This window comes from Perognathus longimembris, chromosome 2 (assembly GCF_023159225.1).
Source record: "Perognathus longimembris pacificus isolate PPM17 chromosome 2, ASM2315922v1, whole genome shotgun sequence".
Classification (NCBI taxonomy): domain Eukaryota; kingdom Metazoa; phylum Chordata; class Mammalia; order Rodentia; family Heteromyidae; genus Perognathus; species Perognathus longimembris.
The window spans coordinates 26,188,212-26,211,943 of NC_063162.1; the positions used below are offsets into that span (position 1 = coordinate 26,188,212).

The 23,732-nt window shown below is 45.6% G+C and overlaps 1 protein-coding gene across 2 annotated transcripts in view; it reads left to right on the plus strand.

Moving 5' to 3' along the window:
* The window catches only part of Aldh18a1 (aldehyde dehydrogenase 18 family member A1), a 41,718-nt gene extending 33,955 nt beyond the window's left edge, over positions 1–7,763 (plus strand). For both annotated transcript variants that reach the window (XM_048338595.1, XM_048338596.1), the window contains exons 14-18: positions 1,358–1,553; positions 1,669–1,790; positions 3,777–3,963; positions 4,622–4,717; positions 6,802–7,763. In XM_048338595.1, coding sequence (XP_048194552.1) covers positions 1,358–1,553; positions 1,669–1,790; positions 3,777–3,963; positions 4,622–4,717; positions 6,802–6,983 — 783 coding nt within the window. In that variant the 3' untranslated portion in view covers positions 6,984–7,763. The remainder of the gene's footprint in view (positions 1–1,357; positions 1,554–1,668; positions 1,791–3,776; positions 3,964–4,621; positions 4,718–6,801) is intronic.
* Positions 7,764–23,732: the final 15,969 nt, after the last annotated feature.

The following is a 23,732-nucleotide window of genomic DNA, read 5'->3' on the forward strand; positions in this document are numbered from 1 at the left end:
CCAGCTACTGTGCTCTACCCCCACACACACCCAAAGGCAACCACTTTTTTGACTGCTGACACATTCAGTTACTTTTTCCTGTTACTAAATTTCATAGAAATGGAGTCACTCACACTGTACTTTTATGGGCTGGGAATGTGACTTAGTGGTAGAGTTCTTGCCTAGCATGCATGAATCCCTGAGTTTGATTCCTCAGTACCACATAAGCAGAAAAAGCCAGAAGTGATACTGTGGCTCAAGTGGTAGAGTGCTAGCCTTGAGCACAGAGAGGCTCAGGGACAGAGCCTAGGCCCTGAGTTCAAGCCCCAGGACTAGCAAAATAAAGTAAAATGAAAATTGTACTTTTATGATGTATACCTTTTGCTCATCTTATGTCGATGGCTTTTATCCATATTACCACATCTAACAATGGTTTCCCATTCATTGCATTGTAATAATCTAGTCACACCCATATACTATAGTTCATCCTTTCCTCTGTTGGTGACGTCTTTGGGTTGTTTCCCATTTGGGGCTCTGTGGAATAAAATTGCCATGAACATTCTGGCACATATGCATTTCCGTTTCTGTTATAGAAGTAACATAATATATGAAGCACAATTAAAAATCAGGAAGAAAAAACAAAATGGCCATAATCCTACTGTCCTGCCATAAGCACTTTATAGTGCATCCAAGGTCCCATGTTAGGGATTGCCAACCAAGTTCTGGAAAGCTGCAACTCCTCAGCAAGACCTAAGACTTTCTCGCAGTTGCAGACAGAGAATTGGTGGAGAATCACTGAAGAGATCCTCACAGCTGGCACTTTCTCTAGCCCTGAGTCATGATTAGCTGTGTGGTTGTCTTCCCTTCTGTACTGGACTCTGAGCTCTGGGAGGGCAGGGCCACATCCGCATGCTCTGTTACACAGAGACAGCACCAAAGCAGCTAGACTTTGGTTAGCATTCGCGGATGTCATTTCAGTCCCCACAGCCAAAAAATTAATCTTCATTTCAGAATAAGTTTGTAGTCAGCAGGATATTCAGATATTGCTCTATGATAGGGAAGCTACTATTCTGTGTGTGTGTGTTCGTGTGTGTATGTGTGTGTGTGTACGCATACGTGCATGTGCGTGCGAGCCAGTCCTGGGACTTGAACTCAGGGTCTGGGCACTGACTCTGACTCTGTATTCAAGACTAGCACTCTGCCACTTGAACTACAGCTCTACTTCTCTACTTACTATTTGGTTTTGTGACAGTCTGATCAGACCAATCTCAAACTCACAGTCCTCTACCTTAGCCTCCTAATGACTGGAATTACAGGTGTGTGCTACCATACTTAACTCAAAATGTCATCTTTATCTTTTGATTTGCTCCCTCTTCAGGTGAATACTAGAGAAGAAGTTGAAGATCTCTGCCGCCTAGACAATATGATAGATCTGATCATTCCTCGCGGTTCTTCTCAGCTGGTCAGAGACATACAGAAAGCTGCAAAAGGGATTCCAGTGATGGGCCATAGCGAAGGGATCTGCCACATGTTTGTGGATTCAGAGGCCAGCGTTGACAAGGTCACCAGACTTGGTGAGCCAGACAGAGTCGACCGTGTAGCAAGGGCAAAGTAGTCCGTGTAGCGAGGGCAAAGTAGTGAATGCCTGAGGATCGCGTACACAGACAGAATTCTTTGCTCTTCTTTCAGTCCGAGACTCTAAATGTGAATATCCGGCTGCCTGTAATGCCCTGGAAACTTTGCTGATCCACCGGGATCTGCTGAGGACACCGCTGTTCGACCAGATCATTGATATGCTGAGAGTGGAGCAGGTAAGGGGCCCGGGACCCCACCGCTAGGATATCTCCCCCTGTCAAGGTAATTGGACCACGAGTGGCCACTTACCATAGTCTCAAGCCTGTACTTCATATGAAGTTCTGTGTGAAGTGCAGAGTGGGTAAGACACAGCCCGCCCTCAGGCAGTCAGATGAGCTATCAAAATGTAGGGCCTTCTGTGCCAGGAGAGTTCGGAGGAAAGACAGGGAGCGAACTGAGTACTCCCCGCCCAGCTTTTATCCTAGAAGCAAAGTTTATGCTGCCAAGCAGACATTCCTTTTTGAGTTTCATTTGAAGATTATGCAGAAATGTTTTCAAACCAAAAATGTGCATGTATTCATGCTCCCCCAAAATGCCTTCTATTGCCAATATTTATGTCCTTAATGCTATGATATTTGGGGTCAGCGTTTTGTGTACTGTCCTCTCTGGACTATATTGGTACCAGGTTACGAAGGTTGTAAACAAACCAGACCCAGCATGTTTATTTAAAACATACATGTGTGCTCTGTCCTGCATTCATGACTACGAAGTAATAGAAGTTGTCAAGGCAAAATGGACAGTCTGTTAGACTTCCTGCCTGGAGGCCCTTCCAACTGGACCGCCGTGCCAGGCACAGTACAGAATTACACGGGCTAGCACAGCAGTAGGGAAGGTGCCCGCTGTCCTTGATTGCTTTGACCCTGACATGTCTCTTCCTTTCCGTTCTGTTGCTGGAAGAGAAATACAGTCTGCTTAGAGATACGGCACAGTCCCAGTGCAGATGTGAAAGAATTGTTTTGGAAATGAAAATGCACCCGACAGTAAAAGGAAGTTCAATCACATGCTTCCTCACGTTTGGGCTCCTGTTTTATATTAGCAGCCCATTTGGCGGGGAACCCATGGGTGCCAGCCACCAGTGAACTGTGCCAAATAGGAAGAAAGCTCTCTTTGGGCCAGGACCAAACTCTTGGTCCTAATGGAAGCAAGCCCTTCCTGTCCTCAGTCACCAAAACGAGGAGTGCCTCAAAATGCCTCAACCCAAAATAAGTTATCACAGTGCCTTTGTGTCCAAGAGGGAAAGCCTGCTTTGTGTACAGGAGGGAACAATGTTGGGCTGCAGTTCTGGAGGCAGTGGAGAGGGGGTGGAGAGCCCAGGTCAGAAACATGTCTGAGATAGAGCCTCAAAGCTACAAGGACAAGTCAGACACCATTTGTTAACATTGGAATCAAGGCAAGGGCTTTGCCCAAAGAATCTAGGCATGTGCCATGTCCTGAATAGTGTGAAACAGCAGGGCCTCAGTGGGGTCAGCCCTGTGCCCAGGCAGTCAGTGAGCGGCCGAGGACCCCTGCACTCCTAATAGGAGCAGGGGCAGTGCACAGCCTGGAGCTCACTGGACCAGCTAAGGTATTACCTCAAGCTCTGCTTACCTCAAAAACAAACCGTGCACCAGTGACTCCCACCTAAGCTACTCAAGAGGCTCATACTGGGGAACATTGAAGTTCAAAGTCCATGAGAATCCATCTCCTTTTTCAGCAAAAAGCTGCACCAGAAATGTAGCTCAAATGATAGAGCACCAGCCTTGAGTGAAAAGCTGAGCAAGTGTGCAAGGCCCCTGAGTTCATACCCCAGTACCTGCACAAAATCACCACAAAGGGTGCAGAGAGTAGACATGCATCTGTGCGTGTGAGTCCAGTAGCTGGCTCCTACACTGCAGAGAGTGGACTCTTTGCAGTACAGTGTGCCTTCTAGCCAAATGCCACAAGTAAGGGGTTATTTCTTACACACTGTAACACCCAAATGCTCTTACTTCGATTTGCTTGAAGGCCCATCGCTGGCTAGTGGCCAGCAAGCTCTCCCCCAGCAGGGCGCCCTGGCAGTGAGCAGCAGAGTCAGTTCAGTCCAGCCCTGAAGGCTGCATCATGGGTTCCTCGTCACCCAGGCCCTGCTGCTTATTTGTTTCTGTAATGTTTATGTTGTGGTCTCTCAACTTCCCCTGTTCCAGGTGAAAATTCACGCAGGCCCCAAGTTTGCTTCCTACTTGACCTTCAGCCCCTCGGAAGTAAAGTCACTCCGGACAGAGTATGGGGACCTGGAGCTGTGCATTGAGGTGGTAGATGGCGTCCAGGAAGCCATTGACCACATCCACAAGTACGGCAGCTCCCACACGGATGTCATTGTCACAGAGAACGGTCAGTGTGCTAGCACTAGCTCCAGCACGGCTCATTTGTCCAGTTCAGATCTGCGGGTGGTCTGCAGCTCTCCAGTCCTAGGAGCTTCAGGAAAACACAGTCCCACACACCAGCGCAGTCACATTTGGTGCTGTGCCGAGGGCTTTCACATGTGCTGTTTCTTTATTTTGCCCCATAGTCCATTGGGGAGGCAGGCAGGGATGGTTGGCAGCACTGTAAAGAAGGTGTCGGAGGCCTTGCTAACTATCCATGCAACTACCTTCCAGGTAGTTAAAAGAACCCATTCCATAGCTAAGGAAACCAAGGCCCAGGAGGGCAATGGCAGAACCAGTTCTGCATATTTACTCTCACCCAGCAAATACTCTATGAGGGACAGTTCAGGGCCTTGAGAGTTGATGGTGAAGGAAGCATATGGCCTCAGAGGTATTCACAGGCAGTTCACGGGTGATCTTCAGGAAACCACCAGTAATGGCTGCTAGCATGTGCTGAGGGTGTTTCCTAGTGTCATCTCACTTCATCTTCCTCATGAAACCTTTCCCTGGAGAACTGGGGAGGCCCCCGGTTGGCCTGGACCCTGCCATCTCTGTACCTTGGGAGTGACCGGAAGCAAGGCTATTCCCCACGGGTCATCCTAACTCTGTTTCTCTCTACCCTGCAGAGAAAACAGCAGAGTTCTTCCTCCAGCACGTAGACAGTGCCTGTGTGTTCTGGAATGCCAGCACTCGCTTCTCCGATGGCTACCGCTTTGGACTGGGTAAGAGGGACTCATCAGGGGAGGAGGAATCCCTTTGGACTCACCTGTGGTCCCAAGATGGTGGTGAACTGGAGACCTCTCCCCTGTGCCACCTTATATGTGATGAAAATGACAGAGGCAGACAGGAAAGGCAAGGAGAAGAATACTAGTTACCCACAATTCCTTTTTCATACATGGACACAAGGTAAAGCCATGACATAATTTGACCCAAATCCTACAACTGGTGTTCAGACTGCTCCCACCCTGTACAAGCAGAGCCCATCTTGTCTTTGTGCACAGACCATGACAGATTCATATGCCACGGTCCCTTGAAAACCCTGCCATTGGGCTGGGAATAAGGCCTAGTGGCAAGAGTGCTTGCCTCCTACACATGAAGCTCTCGGTTCGATTCCCCAGCACCACATATATGGAAAATGGCCAGAAGGGGCGCTGTGGCTCAGGTGGCAGAGTGCTAGCCTTGAGCTGGAAGAAGCCAGGGACAGTGCTCAGGCCCTGAGTCCAAGGCCCAGGACTGGCAAAAAAAAAAAAAAGAAAGAAAACCCTGCCATTGCAGGCTAACTGCCTCCGTGACACAGCCAAGGCGCCTCTGAGATAGGAACTGTAAGACGGGACAAGACCTGCACTGAGCCCGAGTACCAGCATCAAAAATCAATAGGTAGAGGGCTTTGATCTAGCACCAACACACACACACACACACACACACACACACACACACACACACACACACAACACAACACAGAAAAGCTCACAAGTTTCAAGGTTAATGTCTCCAACAGTCTTTGAAATGAAAATCTTAGATAGTCTTCTCCCTCCTTCCATTATGTATGAAATCACCAGCTCTCTATAGCGTGTGGGTTATTTAGACTGTCTGGTCGTCCTAGGGTACACTTATACTAAACTCCATTAAAACATTGATGACTCACTTGGTGAGCACGTGAGAACTCTTTCAGTAGCTTAAACATTTTAATCCCCTTGAACTTTTTGAATGGATAATCTGCCCAGAGCAGCAGTCCTCACTGGATCTCTAATGGTTATTACAGGGAAATTTCCCGTCATTCTTAGCCAATAGGCTGTTTGTCTTTGGTTCTCCTTTCTCTCTTGTTGGGGCTTTAGTGTGATTATCACAGCACTTGCACTGATGTTTGTATCACATTCTAAAAAGGAAATAGCTCCATACTTGTAAGGGCTGAGTGTGCTAGCACTCAGGTGGGAAGCCAGGATGTGAGAAAAGCAAAAGGACACACATTATCCTTCCAGCACCATCTCTGAGCCGCAGCCCAAAAGGCTGGCTGAGTCCAGTTCCCAGAAGGCATATAAAGGACAGTGACAAATACTTGCAGAGCTTTCACTGTGCCAAACACATCACCTGCATTCTCTCACTGGGTTCTGCAGAAGGGAATTAATCATTCTTTACCAATTTTCTAGCTGGTAAAGCTGAAGCTTGAGGGATGAGATTAGTGATGTGCCCAGAGTCCTGTGGTCTCAGTGTTCTGAAGTCAGAACCTGGGTGGTGCTGACCACCCTTGCCCAGTTCCCCTGAATCCAGCATACAGCACTAATCCAGGTCCAGGAAACCTCTGGTGACTCCTGAGTCTAAGCTAGGAGCAAGAGAGAGGAAATAAACAATAACTGTTAATGTATTTAGTAACTGCAAATACTGAGACTTCATGGAATATTAAGACCCTACCCTCCACTACCTAAGATTCTTTAGATTATGTAGGGAAAGCCAGGAATAATTCCAAGACACTCAGGAAGGCTGAGGCCAGCTTGGGCACAATAACAAGATTGTCCTCTCATCCCTCCCGAGCCCAAATGTCAAAATAGGATACACAAATGAGGTGCTAAACCGATGGCAGAGATCACATATCTGAGCTGTCAGAATGCACTGGGATGAAGTGCGGAAGAAAGGCCACACCTCGCACATGGTTATGCCTTGACTATAATAACTGAAGCACAATCTGATGGGGCAGGGGGGGTTCCTCCTGGCCTGAGAAGGACAGAGAATGAAGTATTATGCCATGGGTCTAGTCACAACAGAAAGTAGGGTGTGGAAAGAACCCCACTTTCTCCATGCTTCTTTGCAGGAGCTGAAGTGGGAATCAGCACATCACGGATCCATGCCCGGGGACCTGTGGGTCTGGAGGGGCTGCTCACTACGAAGTGGCTCCTTCGAGGCCAAGACCACGTGGTCTCAGACTTCTCCGAGCATGGCAGCTTGAAGTACCTTCATGAGAACCTCCCTGTTCCCCAGAGAAACACCAACTGACGGCAGTAACCAGGAATGTCCCACGAGGTCTTCACACTTTTACTAGTCAATAGGCCCTCTGTAGGAGGAAGCCAGACTTTGTCCCTACCTCCTAGAAGGGTCTGCCCATTGATTGGGAAGGGCTCCTTGGTACTTCTGCCTCAATTTGGTACTGTCAATCTTGGCATTCTGCATTCCCATCTTTAGAAAAGAGAGTGATTGCTAGAGATGGGTCCTTCACTTTGCTCAGTCCACTTCCCTCCCATGGTAGAAACAAAGGCCTGGTTTCCTTCAGGAAAACTCTGGCTGCTTTTTATCACCTCAGTGAGGTAAAGTCTCTTGGCATGTGGTAGGTACTAGGGCTGCCCTCTTAAATTTCCACATTTCATTTCATCCCTGTCACACATGATCATCTTCAGTCGTAAAAGAGGGACAGCTCTTCTTTACTTAGAATGCTCAGCAGAAATAGTGACCAAATGAATGGTTATTTCCACCAGGAAGATTGGCCTGTATGTGTTTGTGGGGTAGGTAAATAAAATTCTCAGACACCTGCAGCCTCTCATGAACCAGGAGACACCGGGGCCCATGATACAATTGTAACCTGAGCTACAGACAGCTGAGACAAGTTCCACGGTGTTCGACCAAGTGGGAGGAATATCTACAGCAATTATGCCTGAAATTTTTATATGAATTATTTTGTCATCCTGTCCTTTTCCTCCAGAACAGAGATTACAGGATTATTTTAATACTTTGGATCTTCTCCCCACCCCTATTCCCTTTTTTTGAGAAATAAAGTTCTTAGGAAAAGCCTGTGTGCATGAATTCTTCCTTATTTGTCCTTGCCCTCTTCAGCCCTTTCCTTCCCTGGTGGCCCTTCTGCTCTGCACTCTTTGGCATGTTCTGTGCTCTGGAAGTTGGTTAAGGATCTGCAGAAGCAGCTGAGGCAAGGAATGCAGGAGAGGAAGCCCCAGAAGCTTGAAGGCTGGGGGGCACAGTGATGGTCCAAGGTCTGTGGGTTGTGAACAGACATGGTCCTAGCTGACTTCCTCTGCCTGTCCTGCTGCCTCAGGTTCTGCTGACAGCTCTGCCCCTCCCCTCCTTCCCTCTGGCTCCTGTCTTTAGGGTCAGTGGTCCCCAGCAGTCTGCAGCTAGAAGACTTCTTGTCTCATGGGGACCCTCCAAAAGAAATAAGTACTCGTTGACATGTTACTGCTTATCTGCTGGGGATGTTTTATGAGTGCAAGAATTACAGTGTCATGTGGAACATGTTCCCAGCATGGCTTCAAACTCCCCCTCTCATCCAGACCCTTCCGAGGTCTGGCAAGACTCCCACTCAGCCTGCCCTGCCCCGTGAAGGGAATTCTGGCATTGCTTGCCTGAAAAGGCAATAAACAAAGTTGTGCTGAAACTATACTGCAAATACCACAACAGGACCCAAATAACCTACAAAACAGAAAGCAGCCCAAGAGAGCTGCAGCCCGCAGGAAAGATCTGGAGAAGGCAGGCCTGGAGCTGGGCCCTGGGAAGAAAGCCTGGTAGTGATGAGTGCGCAGGCTGCCTGGCAAGCAAAGGTCTGGGAGTGAAGATCAAACGGACAGGATTGGGGAACAAAGGCCGTGCCAGATTGAGGCAGGTTATGAGTAATCAGGAGGGTGACATCTCCACTGTTCTGGTGGCGTGGGGTGGGGTTTGGCCTGGAAATGGTAGAACTCAGTTACCCAGCACAACCATTTCTCTATGCAGAAACCTCAGCCTGACTTAAGAGACAGCCATCAGCATTCTCCCTTTGTCCGCAGAAGCAAAGACACTCGTAAAGGGGTCCAGGGCAGCCATAGTCCTGCAAGTAGTTATACTCTTGCCCTCGAGGAAGATGCTTTGTATTCTGAAATCCTTCCTATTCTTACTAAGGCCACCAACTCCTGATAGCACATGTCACCAAACTAAATCTTGAGATTTTCCCCTCCCCTACCAAGAGCAAATAAGAAAAAGTCCCTCTGGAACATGTAAAAGTTATACATGAGTTTATAGTTTCTGTTGTATCCAAAAGTATCTGAACTACACATTAGTATGAGGACACTGACTAGATGAACATCCAGGGCTCAGGATAGGTGTTTGCCCTATGTCCTTTATTCTGTAGTGCGCCTGCTCCGTTGGTGTGATCAGGACAGGGACTGCACCATTTTTAGCAGTGGTCATGTGACTTGGGCCTGCTGAATCCCAGTTCTCTGTTCTCTGCTTATGGTGATCACTTCAGGACTGGCCAGTAGTGTTTGGCCAAACAACACATGGCTGGAGATTTTATTAGTTATTAGAAAACTCTTCCTATGATGCCAGACTAAGTCTCAAAGAGGATACTGGGGTGTAGTTCAGTGCTACAGTGCCTCCTATGAATGCTCAGGCCCTTGCTTTGTTGTTCAATACTTAAAACTAAAATCCTGTTATGTATCCAACACATACACCACTGGGCACCAGTCACTCACATCTGCCATCCTAGCTACTCAAGTGGCCAGGAAGATTGAAGTTCAAGACCAGCTCAGGCAAAAAGTTCATGAACCTCCATCTCAATCACTAGCTGGGTGCAATGAGGTGTAGCTCACTGTGTGTCCCAGCCATGTGGGAGGCAGGTCTGGAGGACTGGTGGTCCAGGCTGAGCAAAAACATTTATCAACAGAAAAAACAAGGTATGGTGCTATCTATATACTGCACTTCATTATACCTACACTAGGCATAGCCCTGGCACAAAGCAAACACTCAATGAAGGAGTGTTGGCCACCTGGGATCCCCAGGTGCCCAGTCATATATTTGGCTCTGTTCTCCAGGGGAAAACAGTTTTCTGTTACTTGTGTGGCTCAGTTCAAAGCTGGAACTTCTTATTCCTGCTGTGTCTGCTCACCAGAAAGCCAGCCTTGCCCAGCCTTGCCCTCTCCATGAGGAGGGAGGAAGACAGCTCTGGCCTTTAAGCACCTGGGGTGTGTGGGCAGCTGTTTTTGAGAACTGCAGGCAACACAGAACCCAGTTTGAGCCTAAGAGGTGGGTCCAGGTGAACAAAGGTGATTCTGGGAAGGTCCAGAGGGGAAGTAGATTGCTGAATTGAAGGTTTGAGATCAAAGATACTGGATTTCTGGTTCATTATGCATATGCACTAGCATATAATATAAAATAAATGCAGTGGCTGTCCTCCATTGAAAGTTCTTATGTAAATCTCTAAGCAAACACAAAGGTTTTGTATATTTGGTCAAGTGATCTGGAAATCTTAACAAGCTCAGGCTTTCAGTTTGTTCACCAATTCTTTTTTTTTTTATACTGAAGGACAAATGTTTGTGTCATTATTATTCAAATGCTTCACAGGCATAAGTAGAACATGTATTTCTGGGTTGTATTTTGTGCCTGGTTTGTGGGGAGCGTCTGTAGCTGGGTCAAGCAATAGAAACTCCAGCTGAACCTAGTTTTAATGAAATCCAAAATGTATGCGTTCAGATACCTGTTTCTATAAGTCCAAGAGTATTGTTCAGGTGTGGTTTGATGAGTAGTTCTCAAACTTTAGAATCTTCCAGGTTAGCTGTAGGGATTGTTCAAAGACATCACTTAGTCAGCAGACCTGGCATCAAGGCTGAGAATTTTCATCTCTAGTAAATTTCTGGATACTGCTACTGTGAGTGCCATTGTTCCAGATCCATATTTTTGGGACTTTGGAGAGGTAATTAGGTTTAAATGTGATCATGAGAGTGGGGTCCTCGTGATGGGGTTAGTGCTCATATAACTTGAGGTACCACCAAGAGCTTTACCCACACCACGCAAGGACACAGCAAGACAACAAGGCTGCCTGCTGCAAGCCAGACACCAAATCCACACCAGGAACCAAACCAGCCAGCGCCTGGACGTGGATTTCCAAGTCACCTTGGGCTTCCAAATCTCCACACTGTGAGAAGTAAATTTCTATTGTTTGGACTACCTAACTGCTAGTGCTTTGTTAGGCATAGTCCAAAAAGTCTGACAGAGGAGTAATTGTCTGGAAAGTACTGGCCTTTCAGAAATGGAGTCATGTTATTCCAAGTAGAACGATGTGTGGGAAGAACATGCATTCTGACTTCCATGAGACGCACTGCCTTCTGTAAGTTGTGTGAACTTTACCAATTACTTGTACTGAGATGAACCTAATTACCTTCTTTATAACAAAGGAGACAAGTAATACCTACCTTAAAGGTTTCCTGTCAGGAGAACATCAAGTAATAGAGTGGATGCCTGACAGCTCATGGGAGAAGTGCCATTAGGGTTAGCCACAAGGCCTGCATGCAGTGCACCAGATTCTATGTTTTCCCACTGAGCCCACTGATGAGCCATGCATACCGTTGCCACTTGGTATCTGTTGAAAAGGACACCTGGGACCAAGTGATGACAAGGAAGGAGCCTTTTCTGAGATCCGTGGATCATGTGAAACACCAGCTGGATTGAAGCTGGCAGCCTAAAATTATCTTGTTTCTTTTGATTTCATCTCTTACCTTTACCAGCTGAGAAGGGCATAGTTCTTGGCTGTGAACCTGCCCCATCTAGTCTCCTGAAGTGGAAGGAAGATTAAGTGTTACAATGTCTCTCACCTTCTAGTGCTTCTGGCAAAAGTCAATGAAAAGCTTTATTTTTAAATTAATGTACATTAGTCATACAAAAGGGCTCTATTGTGATGTGTCTGTATCTACATATAATGTGCTTTGACCAAATTAAACCCCTTTATGACTCTTTCTTTTAACTAGCTTACACTAGTAACACAGGAGGGGGATTTCACTGCTACAATTCCACACATTTATAATATTCTATTACCTTTTTATCCTCCCTTCTCCCCTTTAAAATGTTCTATTTCCATACATGCATGTAAAGTTCTAATAAACAACTTTATAACTGCTCATAAGGAAAACTCATTAAGATAAGCAGACTTCTACTTGTAGTAAAAATGAGCATTAAAGCTTCTTTTACTATTCAGTGAGTACCTACTGTGTAACAGATGCTGGGGGGGGAGGGGGGCAGGAGATAGTCCTCCCACTTAGTGTTCACATCTTAACCTGAGATTGTCACTCTAGCCAAAGATAATTCTCCCCCAAATCACAGCACCCACTGTGTATTTTACTCCCATTCCTAGGAGAAACTCTGCAAATGGGAAGGCGCCGAATTAAGCTAATTTTCCCTCGCGGGAGGCAAAGAGGCCATACCACAACCTAAGGAGAAAAGCACCATCCTGCCCCAGGACTCCTCTAACGCTAGAGGGCAGTCTGGCCCCATGGAGCTGAGGAAGCCTGTCGCCTTCCTCAGGGCCCAGAGCTTCCCCACACCTGGAAATGAACTGCGGGCACACTAAGAGATCTTCCAGAGACCCATTTATGGGTATCCGAAGAACACAGGGGCTAGGCAGATAGGGTCTCCATCTGCATTCCAGCACCTTTTAGCTATTTGACTTAGGGAGACTATCTTAGCTTCTCTGAACTTTGACAATATTGAGTTTTGTGAGATTCTATATGAAGCATTCAGCATAGTATTTAGCATGTGGTATATTAGCTGTTACTATATCTGCTTCTAAGAAACAGACTTTTCTTAGTTCTGGACATTGTTTTTATTTCAAGTCAAGCACTCTTCCTACAAAATGAGGTGATGACATGTAGGTGCCATGATAGAAGCCTTCTCTATAAAGCTGCAGTAGTCAGCATGAAGGACTCGTATATCCCCTTTTATAAGCACAGAAATTAAGGATGAGAGCTGGGAATATGGCCTAGTGGCAAGAGTGCTTGCTTCGTATACATGAAGCCCTGGGTTCGATTCCTCAGCACCACATACATAGAAAACGGCCAAAAGTGGAGCTGTGGCTCAAGTGGCAGAGTGCTAGCCTTGAGCAAAGAGAAGCCAGGGACAGTGCTCAGGCCCTGAGTTCAAGGTCCAGGACTGGCAAAAAAAAAAGAAGAAGAAAAAGAAAAGAAAAGAGAGAAATTAAGGACGAGAGGAGTTGAGGAAATCACCCACGGTCACGCTTTTATGAAGCACTACAGGAATCTGGATTTACACTCCAGACAATTGGGCTTCCAAGCTCCCAGTCTCCTAGAATTTCTAACAGTAGTTAATGTTTCTCCAGAAGCTTCTGGTGCCTTGTACCAGAGACAAGTCCAGAGGATGAAGAAGGAGGTCGCCATAGCTACCAACTGGACCCCTTTTCAAGTAATCAGATCCTTGGTCTGCTCCAGTTTTGCAAGAGGAGCTGCTTGTCTGGAAAGTCTCCTCCACACCTGCCCCGGAGGGAGCTGACTGCGTCTTAATTATTTAGAGAGTCTCTAGACACTTGATATAACCAGCATCTGTGAACGCTTCCCCAACGTTTCATAACGTGCCTCTACTTACCCGGGTCCCCTCCTCCCAGCTCCCTGTGAGGAAAGAGAAGGCAGCCTCCTCCCCACAGCACCTGTCTGCCTCCTCCTCCTCCTCCTTTCTCTGCCCTGAAATCTACTTGTAGGAAATGCACCGTTTTTCCTTACAGGCTTCAAAATCACATTGATCTTGAGTTGAAATCGGTGGTGCAAATAGGACCTTAACTAGTAAATGCATAAATCTTTTTTTTCCCTCTATTGATACACAGTTCTTTTTCCTTGATTCTAAGCATATACAAGACAAACCTAAAAACTGAGTTTGTACAAATGAAAAAAATCTAACGAGAGGCTGGGAATATGGCTTAGTGGTAGAGTGCTTGCCTTGCATGCATGAAGCCCTGGGTTCCATTCAGCACCACATAAACAGAAAAAAAAAAAAAAAAAAAAACACAGAAATGGCACTGAGGCTCAAGTGGTAGAGTGCCAGCCTTGAGCAAAAAGAAGCCAGGGACAGTGCTCAGGCCCTGAGTCCAAGCCCCAGGACTGAAAAAAAAATCTAACGATATATGTATCATGTAGGTTTCAACCATATGAACTGCAAAATGATTATGCTTTGGAAAGAGACTGTAGTCAGGCACTGGTCGTTCATGCTTGCTATCCTGACTACTCAGGAGACTGAGATCTGAGGATTACAGTTCAAAGCCAGTCCAGGCAGGAAAATCTGTGAGACTCTTACCTCCAATTAATCACCCCAAAAGTGTGAAGTGTGACTCAAGTGGTAGAGTGTTTACCTTGAACAAAAAAGCTCAGGGCCAGTGCCCAGGTCCTGAGTTCAAGCTCCAGGGCCTGAACAAAAAGGAGGGAAAAAAAGAAAGGAAGGAAGGAAGGAAGGAAAGAAGGAAGGGGAAAAAAGAAACTAAAGGAAACTATAGCACTTGGCTATAGTTTTTCAGCCCTAACATAAGTAACAGCAGATACCAATATATTCAGTGGACGAGGCCTCTTCCAGATAGGATCTGCTCTGCACTCTCCTATCCTCTCAGTGATCCTATCCACCCCATCCTTTGATCACCCCCTTATTCCCTTTCTCTCACTTCCTGTCTGAGGAACAGTACCATGGGGGTCACTGTGCTGCCTGACATTGATGTGGTAGGGAGTTGTGTTCAGGTTTGTTCTGATCCTCATGATCTGCCTGTGACTTTGTATACAGATCAGCATCCTTCTTAGCTCCCTATTAGACTCTACTGGGAAAGAACATGGGATCCACTGGATTCTAATAATGGGCCTCTTTACACTTAACACTACTTTGAAGCTGTATTTTTAGCTGGGTGGTACATGCCTGTAATATCAGCTATGAGAAAGAAATTGAAAGGAAGACTGGAGTCCTCTCCAGATCAACCAAAAATCAAAAGACCCAACTTGGAAAATAAAGCACAAAGGATTGAAGGTATGAACCAAGTGTGAGAAGGGAGAAGGGCTTGCCTGGTAAGCACAAAGCCCTGAGATAAAAACCCAATACCAAAAACAAAACAAGGGCTGGGAATATGGCCTAGTGGCAAGGCCTAGGACTAGCCAAAAAAACAAACAAAAAAAAAAAAAACCACAAGAACAAAAACAAAACTAAAGGGCTGGGGATATGGCCTAGTGGCAAGAGTGCTTGCCTCGTATATGAGGCCCTGGGTTCAATTCCCCAGCACCACATATACAGAAAATGGCCAGAAGTGGCACTGTGGCTCAAGTGGCAGAGTGCTAGCCTTGAGCAAAAAGAAGCCAGCCAGGGACAGTGCTCAGGCCCTGAGTCCAAGCCCCAGGACTGGCCAAAAAACAAACAAACAAAAAACAGAGGTCTCAGACAAAAAAAAAACAAAACCAATACCACCAAAATAATACTGAAAGTAATCTCATTTTTGAAGAATTTATACACATACATGGAAAAATATAAAATTTCAGACTATAACATTTTTCTATTATATCATCTATAGTTAGAAAAAACTAGAGGAAATTATGATGAGCAATAACTGGTGCACAGTAAGAGTAATGATTTTTATTTCTGTCATACTTTTCTTTTGCCAGTCCTGGGGCTTAAACTCGGGGCCTGGATGCTGTCCCTGAGCTTCTTTTGCTCAAGGCTAGCACTCTACCACTTGAGCCACAGCACCACTTCCAGCTTTTTCTGGGTATGTGGTGCTGAGGAATCACACCCAGGGCTCATGCATGCTAGGCAAGCACTCTACAACTAGGCCACATTCCCAGCCCCTCTGCCATACATTTCCAAACTTTCTAATTTTCCTGCTTCATTTCCTTAGTTTAAATGTTTTCCTTGTTTTCATATCTTCCTATGATCGATATACTAGTGAAAATAAATGTGGAAGCAATCTTTTAAATGTAAAAAGAAGTGGATTGCCCCCCCCCCCCCCCGCCCCGCCATCTGTCTAGACAGTGTTATCTTTTGTGGATGGAAACAAAACAAAACAAGATTCAAGCCGGGCAGTGGTGGCTCATACCTGTAGCCCTAACTACTCAGGAGGCTGAAATCTGAGGATCAAGATTTTTTAAAATTTAATTTTATTGTCAAGGTGAAATACAGAGGTTTACAGTTACATACATAAGGTAGTGAGTACATTTCTTGTCAAACTTGTTACCCCTCCCCTCATTTTTCTCCCACTTTCCCCCCCGCCACACACACACACACACACACACACACACACACACCAAGTTGTATAGTTGCATTGGTTTGCCCTTTGTTATTTTGAGAATCAAGATTAGAAGCCAGTTTGGGCAGAAAAATCTGAGATGCTTATCTCCAACTAACCAACCAAAAGCCAGAAGTGGAGATAGGGCTCAAGTGGTAGTGTGTTAGCCTTGAACAAAAAAGCTAAGGTAGGGCTGGGAATGTGGTTAAGTGGTAGAGTGCTTGCCTAGCATGCATGAAGCTCTGGGTTCCATTCTTCAGCACCACATAAACAGAAAAGGCTGGAAGTGGCGCTGTGGCTCAAGTGGAAGAGCACTAGCCTTGAGCAAAAGAAGCCCAGGGACAATTCCCAGCCCCTGAGTTAAGCCTCAGGTCTGGCAAAAAGGAAAAAAAAAAAAAAAAAGCTAAGGCAGAATGTGAGGCCCTGAGTTCAAGCCCCTGTACCATCACCAAAACAAAACAAAAAAATACTCTGGCTCGTGGTGACACAGCCAGTTGAGAGGAAAGTCCAGACTAGAACCTGGAACCCAGACCAGCCCTTAAGGGGCTCTGGCCTCAGAGGAGGCTGAACTGGGCTCCAAGGACCCTTCCAGCCAGGTTTTCTCACTGTAGCTGCAGAACTCCAGTGGTCTGTGCGTCCATGATGTGTTTCTCTTCCAGTACTTTGCTGGACTCTGGTATTCTTTCTTTAACCTGCAAATAAGGCCACATCTCAGACTCTGTGTTTCCAGATTCGATTTCAATGCAGACAATTAGGCAGTGAATAATTTAAGAGAATGGAAACTGTCAAAGTGGTGTGTGATGTCCAAATAGCTATCTTGTTTTCTCTCTGGTGTAAGCTTGAGGCTCATCTGTATGTTGGGAGCCCCAGGAATAGGTGAACTCTCTAAACACAGGAATCTCTGTTGTTCCCCCTACCTGATCTTTGGATACTTTGGGAGGGGTGGGAAATATTTCCTAGTTTGATTACAGAAAAAACAACATGGCTCTGGCAGATACACAGTCAGATGACATCTCAGGCATATCTGAAGGCATGTCTGGGGTGGGTGATCCAAATGCAGAAACTGCAGGTCCTCCTTAGGGTAAGGATTGGTGATGCAGAGCTGGGGCCTTGGAGATGTCACTGTCTATTTCTCTTCTCAGTGCAGTTGAGTGTCTTTGACCTGACAGATGGGCCTGCCCAGCATCAAAGCAGCAGACTTAGTTAAACTGACTCTGAGTTACAGGTAATATAAACCCTCTTCTCCTGTAGGAAGAAAAGGATAGTGTATAATATGGACACTGGGATGTCTCATAAAGCCCAAAGTATGGGGGAGTGTGGAAATAGAGATGGCTTCTCAATGCCTGGAGCTACCTACTTTGGGTAAAAAATGGGAGGCATGGGGTCCAGGTAATTAAACTTCAGTAAGAGCAAGTGACTAAAATTGGGGACTCTAATATCCCCTGGGTAGTTTTAGAAATAAAACTTTTCCTGTGTGAGGGTATTATTTCCCCCTGCTGGAGCCTGGCTTCTTCCATGAACATGGAACACACCCAGTGGAAGCTTCTAGACATATCCTCCCAGCTTTGTCACACGTTCCAACCATTATGAAAATGAAAAAGCGGCTGGGTGCCAGGCACTGGTGGCTCATGCCTGTAATCCTAGCTACTCAGGAAGCTGAGATATGAGGATCACAATTCAATGCTAGGCCGGGCAGGAAAGTCTGTGAGACTCTTATCTCTAATTAACAAGCAAAAAGCAGGAAGTGAGGTTGTGGCTCAAGTAGTAGAATGCCAGCCATGCAAGAAAAGAAAGCTAAGTGAGATAGTGAAGCCACTGTTCAAGCCTCAGTACTAGCACAGAAAATAAACATGTAGACAATGAGCCAGTAATCCCTATCCATTTTATTCTCTTTGAGCATTTGTTAAATCCAGGCATGAGTCAGGGGAAAGTGGCTCAAGAATAAATTGGGGCCAAGAGAAACTAGAAATTTTTGATGATCAATGTGATCTGGTTTAACAAAAGAATCCAGAGGAACTCTAAACACCTGGCCTACTTTCTCCTTGGAGTATTTGCCTATTAAGTCTGGGATGGAACAGGAGACCATGGGCCTGCAATATTCAGGATATGAAGTTCTATTGGAGGGAGGAGAGGCACATCAAACAAACTAGTATCTCCCTAAGACATTTGCCAACTTTCAGGGCAAGACAAAAGAGCAAATTTTAAGCTCCCAAGTACAGAACTAACTCGTCCACTTGCTTTCAGGGTTAAAAAGAGATCTACCAGACAGATCTTCTTTTCTTTATAGGAATAGTCCAGCTAAGAAATGAAATCTACATATAAACATTTTTTTTTGCCAGTCCTCGGACTGGACACTGTCCCTGAGCTTCTTTAACTCCAGGCTAGTACTCTACCACTTGGGCCACAGTACTACTTCTGGCTTTTTCTTTTTTTTTTGGCCAGTCCTGGGGCTTGGACTCAGGGCCTGAGAACTGTCCCTGGCTTCTTCTTGCTCAAGGCTAGCACTCTACTACTTGAGCCACAGCGCCACTTCTGGCCATTTTCTGTATATGTGGTGCTGGGGAATCGAACCCAGGGCCTCATGTATACGAGGCAAGCACTCTTGCCACTAGGCCATATCCCCAGCCCTACTTCTGGCTTTTTCTGTTTATGTGGTACTGAGGAATCAAACCCATGGCTTCATGCATGCAAGGCAAGCACTCTATCACTAAGCCATATTCCCAGCCCTACTTGCCACCTTTGAAGATTGTTTTTCAGCTGTCGGGGATGGCTGTGCCTTTAAGAGGGGACAGCCCAGTTAGCCCGTCCTGCCTCTTTCCGGCTTCAACCGGAAAAGAAGCCAGGCCAGCCCCCGACCCTCAGCAGCAAGAACGTGTACCACCATGGCGGCTGGAGACCCCAGAGACCCGGTCCTTGGGGGGCTGTGGTCTCCACCCATAGAGGAAGTTTCGTGACATCACCGTGATGGACAGTTCACTAGCCAATCGCTAATACCCAGTTAGTCCCTCCTCTTCCTGCCTGCCATTACTGTTATATAAACCCCTGCCTTGAATGAAATCTTTTGAGGCTGGTAGTCCACCAGACCAGCTCTCCAAGATCTTGGTGTCTGGCGTCTGCTTTTAAACGTGAGAGGGATTGGAACTGGGGGTTTCAGCAGCCTACCTCAGCTCAGCTTAACCCGATAGGGACACGCTCTGCCGCTCCTGCAGGCAGGACTGCCCCTCACAATTTGGGGCTTGGCATCTCCCGGGAAAAAGTGGGGGTCGTGGAATTTAGGCCTGACATTCAGCTGTCTAACACATGGCCATTTTTCCCTTATGAAGGGTAGCTGAACATGTATTTCCCTTCCTTCTCTTTATGTGTACAACTGAGTAAAGAAGTCAAACACTTTCAACTCTTAGTCATGTGGGCTAGGTTGGCCAATTTCCCATCAATCACGACCAAAACAAAACAAGAGCAACTGTTAATAGGGAGGGGGATCAATGATGGTACACCAGGGAATTGCTGTAGTTGGGTCTGGAATGCTTCCTAAAGGCCTTTGTGTCAGAGCTTTGTCATTAGGGGTATGCTCTGAAAGTGGATGGTGGGACCTGATCTCTTCCTCTTTCGGTTCTGCATCCTGGCCAAAAGGGGAGCGGTTTTGTTACTCTATGTGTTCTGTGATATGCTGGCTTCCCTTTCCCTCCAGAAGCCTAAGAACAATGACCACAGCACCCACCCCCAGGGGCTGAAACCTCTGGAACTCTGAGCCAGCACAAACCTTTTGTCTTTATAAGTTGACTGTCAGTCTGGGAATGTGGCTTAGTGGTGGAAGAGTGCTTGCCTAGCTGGATTTGATTTCTCAGTACCACATAAAGAGAAAAAGCCAGAAGTGGCGCTGTGGCTCATGTGATAGAGTGCTAGCTTTGAGCAAAAAGGAAGCTAGGGACAGTGCTCAGGCCCTGAGTTCAAGCCCTAGGACTGGCAAAAAAAAAAAAAAAGGCTGCCTCAGGTGGGTGTTAAGATAACAAAAAGCTAACAAAGTAACTCTAATGTTTACACATCTTTTCAACAACTCTGCAACAGGCCCCTGTCTGTGAACCTTCCGTTCTTAGTGGTGGATGCTTTTCTCAAACATTTTTACTGAAAGTCTTCGTGTGTTAAGTGTACCTCATTAATGTTTCACTTGCAATCTCTTCTCCCTGGAAGAGATTTTCTTGTCAAAATGGAGAACCATGTTCTCTTTCCTTCCCAGCCTCCTGTCAAGCTGACAGTATAGAACAAACGACCAACCTCAGATGCCAAGGTTCTCACATGCAAGATTGAAATCTTTAAAAGCCCTTTTGGATGGTTGTGTGGTCAAGTATTTGCCTCTGTTGGGAATTATTTGGTTTCCTTCCTGAATTTCCATCAAGGAGGAAAAGAGGCTTGATGTGCCCAAGGTGAGAACAAGAAGCAGTTTCATAGCAGCTGATTGGAATGGAAAGCCAGTTTCAGATCTACCTCCAAGAAAGCTTTCACACCAGAGGGGGGTGGAGTTTCAGTTATCTGCTCTAGGTTTTACCAAGAAGCTTCTTGAAAATCCAGAGTTTGCTCATGGAAATTAATAAAAGAAGAAACAAGGGCTGTAACTAGAGGGTAGTTTTGTCATGACTACATGCAGGGTCCACAAGAGCTGAACTGCAGTGTTTGTATGAAGAGCTGGATGTGAGGAGTAGCTATGGGCACCATAACAGACATCTTCCTCACCTTCAACCTGCCCACTTGGCCTCAAATCCTTCTTCTGATACTCCAGGGATACCTTCCAGGTTAACCTACTTATCATTCTGTTTCCCGGATTTCCAGTGCTGTGATCTTGCTTAGAAACTTAAGACCAGTAAACACAACTACATTATATACATGCTTAGCAAGCTATGCATAGAAGAGAGCTCTCTTCAAGTTATGAAAGGCTATTTAGTACAAAACCTGGGAAGGTGGGACAAAGATAGATAGACAGACTTAGTTAATGGTCAAGAACTGAAGCATTTCCATTAGCTAGGAAGACTCACTGCTTTCATTGTGATGGAGACCTAATTTAATGGAAAGAGTGTGTACAAGGAGAAAGGGGAAGACTCTCCAGATTCGCCTTTGTCCTCAATGCTGATGGTCTGGATTTTTAGCTCTGAATTTGTGGCGCGAGAGGTAGAAAAATGGCTCCAGCTTAGGATGCCTAGGCTAAGAGAATTAGTGGGGCTGGGATTCAAACTTGGACCAGCTGACTCTGGAGCTCTGGCTTGTAATCTTTTACTCACTCTTGCAAATGTTTGTTTGTTTTGTTTTGTTTTTTTTTGCCAGTCCTGGGGCTTGAACTCAGGGCCTGAGCACTGTCCCTGGCTTCTTTTTGCTCAAGGCTAGCACTCTGCCACTTGAGCCACAGCGCCACTTCTGGCCGTTTTCTGTATATGTAGTGCTGAGGAATTGAACCCAGGGCTTCATGTTTACAAGGCAAGCACTCTTGCCACTAGGCCATATCCCCAGCCTTCTTGCAAATGTTTATTGGACTGGAGCCAGTTTAGCCTTCCAAGAGAAGGTGTTTTCAGGGTGGTGCACTATGCCTTGTATGGGTCCATAAAAAGTGTTTGGTGAAACTAGTAAGTTTATGGATGCCAATGGACTCCATGTCAAATAAGGAAGCTTTGAAGACAGAATCGACAAGGTTTGCTGGAAATGCCTGAAAGAAGGGGAAAGATCTAGTGTATGTCCTAGATAAGAAGAGACCCTGTGTGCTATAATGGATAAAAAGTCATCCTATTGCATGAGAAGTAGGACTTCACATATCCATTAGAGAATCTATCTGCAGACCCACATTTAGCAACTGATCAAAACACAGGAGCTAGAACAAACTCAAAGGCAAGGAATATGCATCTAGACTGGCAGCCTAGTTTGCAACATGTAGACTAGATTGCAAAAATCACGGCAGTTGCCCAAATTCTTTTGGAGTTATCTAATTGGGTGTTTCTCATTCTTGCTCCTACAGTCCCCACCCACTTGAATCCAGGTCATGCTGGCATTGTGAAATGTGTGCAGCCTTTCAGTAGGTGAAAAGTGCTGGGTAAAAATTAAGCTTACCTTCCCAGCTTGTCTGCTGTATGTTGTTGGTGACTTGTGGGTTTTTTAATTTTTTTTAATTTTTGTTGTTGTTTTTTAAGAATAGATGCTTGGGGCTGGGAATATGGCCTAGTGGCAAGAGTGCTTGCTTCCTACACATGAAGCTCTCAGTTCGATTCCCCAGCACCACATATATGGAAAACGGCCAGAAGGGGCGCTGTGGCTCAGGTGGCAGAGTGCTAGCCTTGAGCGGGAAGAAGCCAGGGATGGTGCTCAGGCCCTGAGTCCAAGGCCCAGAACTGGCCAAAAAAAGAATAGATGCTCCACTGAGTGCCAGTGGCTTATGCCTGTAATCCTAGCTACTCAAGAGGCTGAGATCCGAGGATCAGGTTTGAAGCCAGCTCAGGCAGGAAAGTTTATGAGACTCTTATTACCAGTAAACTACTCAAGAAAATCCAGAAGTGACGCTTTGGCCCAAGTGGTAGAGCTCTAGCCTTGAGCAAAAACTCAGGGACAGAGCCTAGGCTCAGAATTCAAGCCCTAGAATCTGTAAAACAAACAAACAAATAAAAAAACAGATACTTCATCATCATCAATCATCATCATTGCTAACTTTTGCTGTTCACTTTGCTTACTGCTTTGCCTATCTAATCTCATTTAACAGTCTCAGCACTTTGAGGCAATGCTCCCATATTTACCTCAAGTCAGAGTATGGCTGAAGTGAGACTGACTTGGAAATCTAGATTCCACAGTCAATATCACCATATCTCAGGATAGCTCCAGAAGGCTATTCTCTCTCAGTACTCTGTATTCCCAGTTGCCTGGAAACCTCATGGGCCTCTTCTCATTTAAGAGATCTTCAAGGCAAGAAAACATTCCTGTCCTACAGCACAGGTTTGGATAACTGGCTCATATATTATTCCATTACATGGAACATTTCTGCAGATCTTAAAAGAGTAAAAGAGTGTGGTATCACATGGGTTTCATACTATGTTGATAAGTAGGAAAGAGGGGGGTGATTCTGCATGCTAGGATCACCCTCCTCTTTTTTTGGGAGGGAGGGTGGTCGGTTGTGGGGCTTGCTTGAATTCAGGGCCTGGACACTGTCCCTGAGCTCTTTTGCTCAAGGGACACTTTGAGCCACAGTGCTACTTCTGGTTTTCTGGTGGATAATTGGAGATATGAGTCTCATGGACTTTCCTGCCTGGGCTGGCTTTGAACAGCAGTCCTCAGACCTTAGCCTCCTGAATAGCTAGGATTGCAGGCATAAGCCACCAGCACCCAGCTTTAGATAATTTATTAAAGAAACAAATGACAGAAACAATGAAAGTCCTTTTATGTGTCTTTCTAATTTCAATCTCTTTCTTACTTCCCCAGAGAAAATTTATTCTACCCTTTTTATGTCTGTCAACATAAACAATATAGTTTTTTTTAATTTAACATTCATATGTGGTAAACATGATTTATCACAATTAATTAGATAGATAGCTTCTGATCTTTTAGTTGTTTTCAAACTGGCATTGAATTATTGACTCTGAAAATTACCTTTTAAAAAACAACAACCTTATGTCAACATTTGTGTTGTACATGAAGCTCTATTTATTTTAATTGCTATTTAGTATTTCATTATATTAACATGCACAATAAAAGGTTTTAAAATGTTTTAATCA